We start from the raw sequence: 12897 nt of genomic DNA, 5'->3' as shown, positions 1-12897 counted from the left end.
TATTAAAAAGGTCATTGTTCTAAAAGAACATTGACCAAGAGATGTGCAACTCTCAGAGAAGGAAATACTAAAGCCAACAGACAGGTGAAAAGATTCTCAATCTTATTAACAATAAAAGAAATGCAAATTTAAGCCACAATAAGTTATAATTTGACACCTAGCAGATTTGTAAAATTTGAAAGTTTCACAAAAATCAAGTGCTGGCACTAACAGTTGCCAACCAAAATAACTATAAACTACGGCAGGAGTACAAATTGGTACAACTTTGAAAAAAATGTCACTGTTTAATAAAGACATAAAAAACATAAATGGGAATATACTTTGCACTGGCAAACCTTTCCTTGTTACATACTCTAAGCCTTGAGAGGAATCCAGCTGATGCCACAATGTTTTTAAAAACCACTGCTGCTATAGGGACTGAATACCACACTCACAAGATATACCAAGGTGGAAGCATTACCTCGTGAATCTTATGCATATACGTACTTCATATATGCAAGAAAATTCATAGTGATACTATTTATAATTTTTAAAAAATAAGTAAAATTTAACTTACTTTAAAAAAAAGTAAAGGCAACAACACAAACTCACAACAGTAGAATGCTCTGGCCTAGATACATCTTTGTCCAGGGCCCGTGTGGGTGGGCTGGGCAGTCAGAGACTAAGAAGCGCTTCTGGGGCCGGAGGAGGGTCAGAGGAGTGTTTTTTCCCAGGATTGAGGGTCTTGGTCCTCAGTGCCCTCACTCGAGTCTGATAATCCTGAGTCCTTCGAGGACGTGTAATGCACATCACAGCGGCAGTCACTGTCGTAGCGAAGACGTGACCCCTCGAACTTCTGGGAAGTGTCATTGGTCCGCAGACAGCTAATGTAACAGCCCGGACACAGGGCATTTGGGAAAATACAGTCCTGGGCAAGTGGGCGCCAAATACTCAAGACCTATACAAGCTGGACAGCGTGACAGCAAAGTTTTGGATGACAGGAGACCTTTGGCTGGTAGAGGTCACTTCGTGTCCCGCATTAGCAAGGCTGCCCTTCTCCGGGCCGGACAACACCTGTGCGAGCAAAGGAATGACCCGAAAGACGTTTCGCGGCCGCATAATTTTCTGGGAAGTGTAGTTTCGCGGTTCGGGCGCCATTGTCTTCACAGTGCATCTAGACGGCTGCCGTTGGCTCCGGGAAGCAGAGTTCGCCAGAAACGACTGTTGTCCTCCCGATACTTAGCGTGTGTGTCCGGTGGAACAGCCCTGCTGTGTAATTTCTCACACAGCCCAGGCTGTGGTCTCGCGGTGCGCCGAGATCGCGCGGTCGCAGTGCCTCCTGGGAAGTGTGGTTTTTTGGGAGGCGACCGTGCGACGCACCGGCAACTTTTGTATCCGACGCGTAGGAGTCTGAGAAGTGCAGCCAGCCGTGGACTCCGCTTTTGGCCCGCCCCACGGTCGTCCCCGGCCCTGCAGCGGAATTCTCGGTCCTGGAATCGCGGAGGACTCTGGGCAGCGCAGTTCCCGCAAGGCGGGAGGCCATTGTCCGCTGCAGCGATCCGGCGCGTTAGGTACAAGGAGGTGCCCACTGTGGACGGCCGCGCCCGGCTTCGGTGCTGGCGGGCTCCGCTGAGGTTTAAGGCAAGTGTGGGTCCCGGGAGGGCCGCCGCAGGCCTCGGGCTGATGGCACCCGGGCGCTGGGCATGGCAGCCACAACGTCGCTGGTCCCAGGGTCTGCCCCGCGGTGTGAGCCCAATACGCCCCTAGCTTCTCTGGGCCTCTGTCATGCTTTGTAAAAGGGGAGTAAGGATGGCGCTTACCTCAGAGCTGTTGCGAAAAGGAAAAGGGAGAGCCAGGGTGCGTTGTACGCACTGAAAGAAAACGCCATCTACATTAAAAAAAAAATCCAGTGTGTAAACCTTGAACCAATTGCTTTAATATCGCCGAGTTTCAGTTTTCTCAGAGTTTAAAAAAAGAAATCTGGAATAATGTGAATGCCTACTATGCATAGTGGTGAAGACCGAAAAAGCTCTTATTTAACAGTGTTATTACTGTTGTTTTATGAGTTTGTCACTTATGTATATGATAGTTGATTTACACGCAAATGGCACCTGGTTACCTCTTGCCTAGGGAAAGGTTAGAGCCCTAGAAAGTGATTCCCAGTGTGATTCTCCATGCAGGTGTGTCCAGAGCTGCAAGATAAGCCTGATTTTTCATGACTGCTTTTTCCTGTCCTTGATCTGCCTTTTCAGGCACTGCCCTTCTATAAGAAGAGAGCCTGGAAAGAGGACTGTGTTGACTTTTGGAAATTGCAGAGTCATGTTTCAGGTAAGTTGGTATGTCCCCAAATCTTCCTGAAACACCTACTTATCAGGACTCTTGAGTGTTTGCTTTGCCTTTCCTACCAGTTCCCACCTCACAGAGTCCTTTTAGGGACTGGATCTATGATTCCTTTCATTATAGCACAGGATGTAGACTGCAGAACTCCAAAGTACTGTCTTCTCTCAGTGCTTCTGTTTTCTACCAGTTTCTTGCTAGAAGCCTCTGAAGAGTCTTGAGCAAAACTTTTTTTTAAAATTACAATTCAAAGTTCAAGTTTGGAATTATTTGCTTTGTAGTTGTCCAAACTGTATCATGTGGTCTCAGTTAATGGTGTATGTCAGTCCTTTCAGTTGTTCAAGTCGAGAGGTTTGGAGTCATCCTTGAGATCTCCCTTTCTCTTATAACTAACATTCAAACACTCTAGTTGGATCTAAAATATACACAGTGTATCTACACAATCTGACCATTAGTTACCCCATCACTGCCACTACCACTGCCACCCTGGTACAAGCCACTTATATTTTGCAGTAGTCACCTTGCTGGATTCTCTGCTTCTGCCCTTGACCCTCTTCAGTCTCTTCTCAATACAGCTGTCATAGAGATCCTCTTGTTATATAATATCCTGTCATTCCTCAGCTTAAAACTCTTTGGTGGCCCTAACTCATAATAGAAGTCAGAGTTGGGTCGTGACATAAAAAGCTTTGTACAGTTAGGCTCTCCTATTACCTCCCTGATCTCATCTTCCTTCTCTGTCTCTTTGTTCCCTGTGAGCTCCAGCCACACTGGCTACTGCCTCCAGGCCTTGGAATCTGCTGTACCATCTACTTGGAATATTCTTTCCCTGGATATACACAAGCTTGCATTCTTACCTCTGTATCTCTGCTCAGGGGTTACTTTCTCGGTAAAGCCTCCCTGAACACCTATTTAAAATTGCAGTCACCTTCTCTCGACTGTCACTTCCACTCCTCCATCACTGTGTTTTCATAGCACCTATCACTCACTAGCTGATACACTATGTGTTTAGTATATGCATACACTCATCGTTTGTCTCCTCCCACTGGAAGAGATTTTTTTTCTTTTTTGTTGACTGTTTTATCTTCAGTGTCCAGAGTGGTATCTGGCATAAAACAGATGCTTAGTAAATAGCTACTGAGTGAGGGAGTGATGAGAAAATGATGGGACAGAATCATGGCGTGGAAGTGAAGCCTGCACAGGAGAAGGTATGAGTGGCAGATGTGTGTGTTGGGCAGAGTCTGTTTCTTGGGTATATTAGATAATTAGAATTGAAAGAACTTTTTTTTTTTAAGTAAAAGCTAAAGTGAACTAATTGCCAAAATCACTCATGGATTCATTTTCTAAACACATAATGAAGTACCTGTTAGGAAGACTCTTACATAGGTTTGGGTGTACACTGACATGCAGGATTTCATGATCTCGTGCAATACTGTCCAAGAGAACTTTCTACAGTGGGGGTAGTGTTCTATTTGTGTACTGTCCAATGTGGTAGCCACCAGTGCCGTATGACTATTGAGTGCTACAGTGACTGAGGAACTGAATTTTTAATTTTATTTTAATTTTATTTTAATTAATTTAAATTTATATAGCCAAATATGGTGGCTACTGTACTGAGCAGTACAGGACTGGTAGAAAAGTAAGAAAGCATAAGAAATTAAGGTATTTATTTAATATCCTAAGTTCTGGGGACAAAGGTGAATTAACATCCCAGGCTGCTCAGGCAATTGAAGGGGAAGAAAGAGTTGAAGCATCCCTGGGGAAGCAAGGCTGGAGTTGTTTCAGTGTCTCATAGTACCAGGGCGGCAGAGGTAGAAGTGAAGTTATACCAAACTGAGAAAACACCTTGCATGTAGGTAGAGAGGCCCAAGAGTCTTTCAAAGAAGTGCAAAAATTTTGTACAGCAGTGGTTTTCAAAATAGGGTGACTTTATCCCCCTTAGTCCCACTCATAAGGGACATTTGATAATGTCTAGAGACATTTTCAGTTGTTATAACTGGGGGTGGGGGTGGTTAAGGGGAGTTGCTACTGGCATCTAAAGGGTGGAGGCTAGGGATCCTACTAAACATCCTAAAATGCACAGGACAGCTGGCACAATAAAGAATTGTCCAGCCTAAAATGTCAGTAGTGCCAAGATTGAGAAACTCTGATTTAAATAAAGATCAAAGAGTATCTATTAGATTATGTGAGGTTTCTTCTCTAGACTATTAATACAATGATATTCATTAATATCAAAACTTAAAATGTAAAATATCTTTGCATTGGTGGAGTAAAACATAGTGTTTTATTCACTTAATGTAGTGTTGATTTTTAAATTTGGCTTATCATTTGGGATTTTTAAAAGCTAATCATTTAAAGACCACTGTGGGGGGCTTCCCTGGTGGTCCAGTGGTTAACTTCACCTTCCAGTGCAGGGGGTATGGGTTCAATCCCTGGTCAGCGAGCTAAGATCCCACATGCCTTGTGGCCAAAAAACCAAAACATAAAACAGAAGCAATATTATAACAAATTCAATAAAGACTTTAAAAATGGTCCACATCAAAAAAAAAATCTTAAAAAAGAAAAAGACCACTGTGGAAAATAGGAAAAGATGGAAATTTCCTCAGTTCATATGATAAGGCTAGCGTAACCCTAATACCTGGCTAAGAGTAAATACAAGTGGAAAAAAGAATTTTCCCTGGTGCCAAAAGAGAGACCTTCTCCCCCTCCCTTTTCTTAGAGTGTTTCCTTGAGAAAAATCTGTAATTGTATATCCTTTCCCTCTCCCTTTGAGATGCTTGTTCATCTTTTTCAAAGCTAAATAAGCCTCTGCCAGTTTTGCAAAGCATTAAACTCTTTCTTAAGGGCCTTGGAGCCATCTCTTTAAAATGGAAACATGAAGGAAGATGCACCCCTACCTCCCTATCTGTATGGGAGTTTAGCCTAGACTCCTGGCTGCAGATTCTAACTACTTGCTTGTCATAAAGATATGAGTTTCAAAATTTTTCTTTGGGATAAAGGCAGTTAACACAGATGACTACCCCAATTACCAGGTGAATTTAGGATGAACTGTGTGTAGCAAATGATGCTGTCAAGTCCTCTTACTTAAGGACAAGTTATCATTTACTTTGAAAACATGTGTAATGGATTGTATCTGCCTGAGTTTGTAAAAGGGTGAAATTTCTTTCTGTCCTTGGAGTCTCATTAGTGGTTACCTGTGAAGTGCATTATAGTCTGGTTTAGTGCTTATTCAGTAATAAAACTGTTTTTTTTTTTTAACTGTAGAGAGGATTTTCTGCTTGGTAGATTTGATTTTTAATTATTTCCCTAACACCTGATGAAGGTAAATTCCCTCTTTAAAACCAAAGACCAGTGTCACTGGTGAACACGTGTATTAATAAAATATCCAAATAAAGTAACAGAATATTGAATCTACACTTGGAGTGAAAAATTTACAATAGCCAAACAATGCCTATTTCACCAGTGAAAGGTAATAATAATGACATTTTAAATGCATACTTTGTTTGCACATATTTTAATTTGACTAACCAGTAAGCTATTATTAAACATTAAAAATTTTTCTAAAATTTTGCTATTTTAAATAATACTGTGAATGAGTACTATTGGGAAGAAATCTATTTTCTTAGAATATTTTCCTTGAAATGTGTCTTTTTTTTTTTCTTTGCCCTTCCTTTAAGGTTCTATTCAAGGACTACCTATGGCATGAAACCATCCTTCAGTCTTCTTGCCCAGGGGTCTCAAATTATTTTAATTATAGATTATGAATATGAGGTTTAATTATGTACCATAAATATTTTTGCTTTTTGTTTATAAATTGGTTATGAATGTGTCTATCTTTAATATAAAGGTGTCTTTTTATTATGAACCTATTGGATTCTTTTTTTTTGAACCTTAATTCATGTTCTTTTACCTGGCACGTAAACTATAAAAAACAGAGCTAAGCACTTGACTATACGCCAAAAGTTGAATGCTGATTTTGAAAAATTTTATAATTCTATTCCCTACTCTCCTGAAGCAGAGCTCTTATATTTATCTCTTATCCTTATTGTATAACAATGCCAAGCACATAATTATCCAATTATTACTTAACTTAGATCAGATTCCTGATCATTGTCACAACTGCTGAATCTTGTTCCCTTTCTTCCACCCCAGGGTAATTTTACCTCTTAACCAGTGACAAAAGAGGCCAGGGCTATGGTTGAGCCTAAATGTGTTTGCTATTTCAGGTGACATTTAGTGATGTGGCCATAGACTTCTCTCATGAAGAGTGGGGATGGCTAGATCCTACTCAGAGGAATTTATACAAGGATGTGATGGTACAGAATTATGAGAACCTGGTATCTCTAGGTAAGCATATTTCTGCCTCCACCCCAATGAGGGAGATCTTTCTTCTGCCACTCCAAATTGCTAGAGATCCTCCTTAGTAAATGTTCTGAGGAAATGTATAGCTCTGTTGTGTCCTGCCTGAAGCTTATCTTCCTGTTTCAGTGAACATCCTTCAGACCTTTCTTTGGTCCCTTTTTTGATGATAGTCTCTCCTCCATGAAGGCCACAGCTTAAACAATGTTTGTTCTATATTTTTCCTGTAAGCAGGTCTTTCCATACCTAAGCCATACGTGATTGCTTTATTGGAGGATGGCAAAGAACCTTGGATGGTGGAGAAAAAGCTGTCAAAAAGTTTGTTTCCAGGTAAGTCATGGTGAATCAGGCAAAGGAGATCTTTGTTTAAAGATGCTTGTAGAAAGTATGGAGGCATTTTAGTATATTTTAGGGATACTGTCATCAGAGATTCCAAATGTAACAAAATTGAGGGATCCTTAGCTTAGATTTCAAAACAACCATTCCTCTATCCTAAATTATTATTTTTCTGTATTACTCATGTCATCTCATCAAAAGTGGAGGGTTTTGGCGTCATAATAATTCAAATTGTTATTTATTTGAAATGAAAATAAGGCAATTATTCTTTTTGAGTCCACTTAAGGAAAAATATACAAATGGTTTTAGGCTGAAAAAGCAGAACTTCAAAGAACAAATATGAATATAAGTGTTAGAGGAAGTAAGGGATATATAAGAAGGTTTCTGAGAACAGTATTTTCTTTATTTTTTCTTCTGGCTGCGTTGGGTCTTCATTGCTGCATGTGGGCTTTCTCTAGTTGCGGTGAGCGGGGGCTACTCTTTGTTGTGGTGCACGGGCTTCTCATTGCGGTGGCTCCCCTTGTTGGGGAGCACGGGCTCTAGGGCATGCGGGCTTCAGTAGTTGTAGTGCACAGGCTGTAGAGCGCAGGTTCAGTAGTTGTGGTGCAAGGGTTAGTTGTTCTGCGGCATGTGGGATCTTCCCAGACCAGGGCTCGAACCTGTGTCCCCTGCATTGGCAGGTGGATTCTTAACCACTGTGCCACCAGGGAGGTCCAGAACAGTATTTTTTAATGTCAATAAATATGATTTCACACAGATCCTACATAAACTCACAAAGCTTAAATCTTTCTGAGCCATAAAGAGTATTTAGATTATTTTGTTTTCATTGTAGCTGTTTAGCACAGTGCTATATATTCTCCATATTAAGCATACTAATCTGACAGCAAATTTAGATTAATCAAACGTTGGAGAACCAAGGCTGTGTGAGATAAAATGTAGTCTTTCACATAAGTATAGGCACAAAATGTTGGCTTGGGATCCAGAATGCCTTCTGCATTTTCTTTCTGATAGTTTCCTTTTTTCCCCCAAAACTGATTGCCTATGTTAACCCATTTCCCTTATTATACTCTGTTCCTGCCTCGGTGAGCTGTCTGTATTCTCTGTGCTGCATTTGAACTTTGTTCAGAAATCATTGAATATATGAGAGTTGTCAGAGCCATGTGTCTTGGGGGTTACAGGGGAATGACTTTATTTTTTATCCAGTTCTCCTATTTCTACCATAGAAGTTTCTTTTCAAGAAGTTCAGTAAAAGCAGTGTTTTGCTGTCTTGATATATTACAGATTGGAAATCAAGATGGGAAAGCAAAGAATTATCAACGAAGGAAGATATTTATGATGAAGATTTTCCCCAAATGGTAATAATGGAAAAAACTATAAAACAAAGTCATGAATTTTCAAATTTTAACAAGGACTTGGATTATATAGAGAAGTTGGAGGGGAAGTGTGAAAATCAGGTAGAACATTTCAGACCAGTGACCCTCACCTTTAGAGAAAGTCCCACCAGGGAAAGTGTTTACAAATGTAGTAAGTTTAGAAGCATCTTGCCTTTAAAGTTTATTCTTTCTGAACCACAGAGAATTTCTGCTGAAGGGAAGTCACATAAACGTGATATATTTAAGAAGAGCTTACCAGCAAATTCAGTTATAAAAAATGAGAATATCAATGATGGAAAGAAACTTTTGAATTCTGATGAAAGTGTGGCAGCCTTCAGCCAAAGCAAATCTCTTACCCTTCACCAGACTTTTAATAGAGAGAAAATCTATACATGTAGTGAATGTGGGAAAGCCTTTGGGAAACAATCAATCCTTAATCGCCATTGGAGAATTCACACAGGAGAGAAACCCTATGAATGTCATGAATGTGGGAAGACTTTTAGCCATGGCTCATCCCTTACTCGACATCAAATAAGCCACAGTGGAGAGAAACCTTACAAATGTATTGAATGTGGGAAGGCCTTTAGCCATGTCTCATCACTTACTAATCATCAAAGCACTCACACTGGAGAGAAACCATATGAATGTATGAACTGTGGAAAGGCTTTTAGTCGTGTTTCACATCTCATTGAACATCTGAGAATTCATACTCAAGAAAAACTCTATGAATGTCGAATATGTGGGAAGGCCTTTATTCACAGGTCATCTCTCATTCACCATCAGAAAATTCACACTGGAGAGAAACCTTATGAATGTAGCGAATGTGGAAAAGCCTTTTGCTGTAGCTCACACCTTACTCGACATCAAAGAATTCACAGTATAGAGAAACAATTTGAATGCAACAAATGTCTGAAAGTCTTTAGCAGCCTCTCATTTCTTATTCAGCATCAGAGTATTCATACTGAAGAAAAACCCTTCGAATGTCAAAAATGCAGGAAATCCTTCAGCCAGCCTGAATCACTGAATATGCATTTGAGAAACCACACTAGATTGAAACCTTATGAATGTAGTATATGTGGGAAAGCCTTCAGTCATAGGGCATCCCTGTTTCAACATCACAGAATTCATACTGGAGAGAAACCCTATGAATGTATTAAATGTGGGAAGACCTTCAGCTGTAGTTCAAACCTTACTGTACATCAGAGAATTCATACTGGAGAAAAGCCATATAAATGTAATGAGTGTGGGAAAGCATTTAGCAAAGGCTCAAATCTTACTGCCCATCAAAGAGTACATAATGGAGAGAAACCCAGTAGTACAATAAGTGTGGAAAAGCCTTTAGGCCATATAAATCACTATACATGTGAAAGATCATATAAGAGAGAAACTGCATAAATGTAGAATTTGTCATAATATACTGTAGCCATAGATCCTCCCTGATTCAAAATCAGAAAATCTATACTGGAGAAAATTCTTATGAATGTAATGAATATGGGAAACTCTTTAGCAATGATACAAGCCTTATTGTCTATCACAATTCACACTGTAGAGAGACTATATGAAGGCAGTAGATGTGGGAAAGACTAGCCAGCATTAATCCCTTAACTGACATAAGTAAATCCACACTGGGGAGAAACCCTTTACATGTTACAAGTACGGGAAGGACATTAGGTGATATGAATCTCTTAAAAAACATTAAACACATACAGGAGAGAAGCAATATGAATATAAAAATTGTGGGAAGTCCAGTTAAAATGCATCCCTCATTTTACATCAAAGAACTCACACTGGAAAGAAAGCTTATGTAAGAAATGTAGCAAAGTGTTCACTAAGCATTCTTAGCTTGCTAGACATCAGAAGATTAACGTTAGAAAAACCTGAAGGATTTAGGAATTATGTGTAAGTCTTTCTTTGCAATGATGCTAATTTGTAAACAATTCTACAGGAGAACAAACAAGCATATTATAAATGAATATGCATATCTTATAGTAGCAGCATGCATTTTACTCAAGAGTTCTACATAGAAATTATCTTTAGCTAATGGGCATGTGAAGATATTTAGTCACCCAGTGGATCCAATAAATGTTATAATTGAAAATTAAAGTTGCAACAGAAGTAAAAAGTGGTGTGAATAAAATTTTTGGTCTCTAGTAAAATTATTTTGTATATATTGGACTCTTTCACTGACACACTGATATTTCTTACAAAATTTTCCACTACTTTCCTCTTGAAGAATTAGGATCAGCTTTCCTATATAGCCTTCAGTAGGACACTAACAAACCTAGAAAAAAATGGCCTGATCTCTGAGCTAAGAATGTCTCTATTTTGATAAGGATAATCCACAGTCCATTTCCAGTTGGCTTAATTGACACATTTTAATTTTTACAAGTGCTGTGAGAACATAACCAAGAAACTATACATACTATGAGGGATTAAAGCAGAGAGGATGTGCTTTTTAATCCAAATCCTAAGGAATGAGTCCTAATTACAGTGATCCTCCATAACTGCAGATTCTGCATCTGCAGATTCAACCACTGGCAGTTGGAAAATGTTAAAATAAGTTTTTATCCAGAAAGTTCTAAAAAGAAAAACTTGAACTTACCGGCTGCAGGCAGTTATTTACATGGTATGTACATTGTGTTTACAACTACATGGCATTTACATTGTATTAGGTATTATAAGTAACCTAGGGATAATTTAAAGTATACAGGAGGATGTGCCTAAGTTATAGCAAATACTATGCCATTTTATGTAAGGGATTTGGAGCACCTGCAGATTTTTGTATCCATAGTGGGTGAGGGAGTATGTTGGTCCTGGAACCAGTCCCTCACAGATGCTGAGGACAACTGTATGTAAGGCACACATGCTCTTGGAGTTCATTCTAGGCAAAGCAGACAAGCAAGTTCTATCATGTTTTCTGCATCCAGAATACATTATTCAGTGTCTAGTTTCAAGTTTTGTGGCTTTGAGGTACTACTGTTGGCAGCAACACTAGTAACAGCAGCAGTCATTTCCCCATCCCTTGATCATTGTTATGGGAGGTTGGAATTTACTAGTCCAGAGCTGTTCCCATTACTTCTCCAGCCTGCTCACCAATTTTGAGAGCACTAGTATCCTGCAACATATCTTCTTAAAATAGTTTTTGTTTTCTACACTGAACCTTGACAGATAATTATAAGGGGGATGGCTTCAAATATAAGTTTCAGATAAGAAATGGAATAGCCTTACAGGCTTCACAGTTTCCTTTCTTGTGACTGGAAAGGTGATACAGATCAGCGATTAGGATTGTATGGACACAGTTGCAAGTAAAGGGCAGTTATATAATTTATATTCCAGATTATGTTCTCTATGGCATTTGATAGTTGTAAGACATTATTTTAAGGAAGAATATTATATTGGTGATATAATTCTGGTATGGAATGAGTAATAGGGTTTCCAACTTTAGACAAAATATTCTACTCTGGTACATATGCTACTTTTAACAGAAAGCTAAGAGGTGAAGGCACATAGCAATTCTCACCAGGTATAGTGGGTCTGGAATGGGATGGTGAAGTTTTAATATTAAGCAGAAATTTATCTTTCCTTTGATTTAGTTTTAGTTATAAGATTTATTTCGACATTCTATGGCATGTTGAAGGATCTTCGATAAATTTATAATTAAAGGAGTATGGGATGGTATCAAACAAGGATAAGAACATTTATAATTATGGATAGACTGGCCCCTAGAAGTATATTTAGTTGTGCAATAATGGCGGTAGCTTTTTGTTTCTCCTGTGCTCTGTCCTCTGTTCTCCTAAGCACTGATACAGCAAAGATGAAGTAGTCCTTTAATCCCCCAGATTTTATTCGCTTTCACTACACATAGTTTTATGCCATCTTGTTATTTTGTTATGAGGATTCGTCCAAATACTCATACTTTGTCATTTAAAAAGCATGAGCATACACGATAATGTTTTACAAATCTTGATTTAAAGTGCCTTCACAATAATACTGAACTAGGAAAAGAAATCCAGAGACTTAAATATTTGAGATAGTGACGGTTTTAAGAAAGCAGTAAGAGTATATACCTGAGATCATAATGATGTTATAATGTCACCAATGGAGAATCATGCTCAGTCTTATCTCTTAACCATTTCTTGATGTGTATGAAGAGCACAGGCTCTGGAGTCATGTTACCTGGGTATAAAACCAAGTTATGTGTATACTGGCTTTGTATGACCTTGGACAAATTACTTTGCTGCACCATGCCTAAGTTTCTCCATCTGTAAAATGATGATAATAAGATCTCAGGATTATTATGAAGATTAAGTGGGTTAATTGATGTAAGATGCTTATAATGCCTGGTACCTCAAAAGCACTAAAATAAATATTAGCTATAAATTTCATCATCATTATCTTCACATGGCTGCTTCATCATTCTGGTCTCAAATGTCACATCTTCTAGTGGGTCTTCCTAATCACCTGTCACCCATCTACTTACTGTTTCACCTTTTGGGGGGCTCTTACAAGACACTCC

General features: G+C 39.1%; 1 protein-coding gene across 2 annotated transcripts; it reads left to right on the top strand.

Annotated features, from left to right (window-relative positions):
* Window positions 1-1360: 1360 nt before the first annotated feature.
* Window positions 1361-12673, top strand: ZNF181 (zinc finger protein 181). Of its 2 annotated transcripts, none has more exons than XM_030874412.3 (5): window positions 1361-1620; window positions 2232-2307; window positions 6540-6660; window positions 6904-7002; window positions 8290-12673. In XM_030874412.3, the coding sequence occupies exons 2-5, from the start codon at window positions 2299-2301 to the stop codon at window positions 9774-9776; spliced, it is 1716 nt and encodes a 571-aa protein (XP_030730272.1). In that variant the 5' UTR covers window positions 1361-1620; window positions 2232-2298; the 3' UTR covers window positions 9777-12673. The 2 variants fall into 2 exon arrangements, with proteins under 2 accessions (XP_030730272.1, XP_060144260.1); XM_060288277.2 differs by having other exon boundaries at window positions 6907-7002; window positions 8290-12671.
* Window positions 12674-12897: the final 224 nt, after the last annotated feature.

Source organism: Globicephala melas, chromosome 19 (genome assembly GCF_963455315.2).
Source record: "Globicephala melas chromosome 19, mGloMel1.2, whole genome shotgun sequence".
Lineage (NCBI taxonomy): Eukaryota > Metazoa > Chordata > Mammalia > Artiodactyla > Delphinidae > Globicephala > Globicephala melas.
The sequence above is the reverse complement of the archived record's forward strand: the minus strand, read 5'-3'. Positions and strand labels throughout refer to the sequence as shown.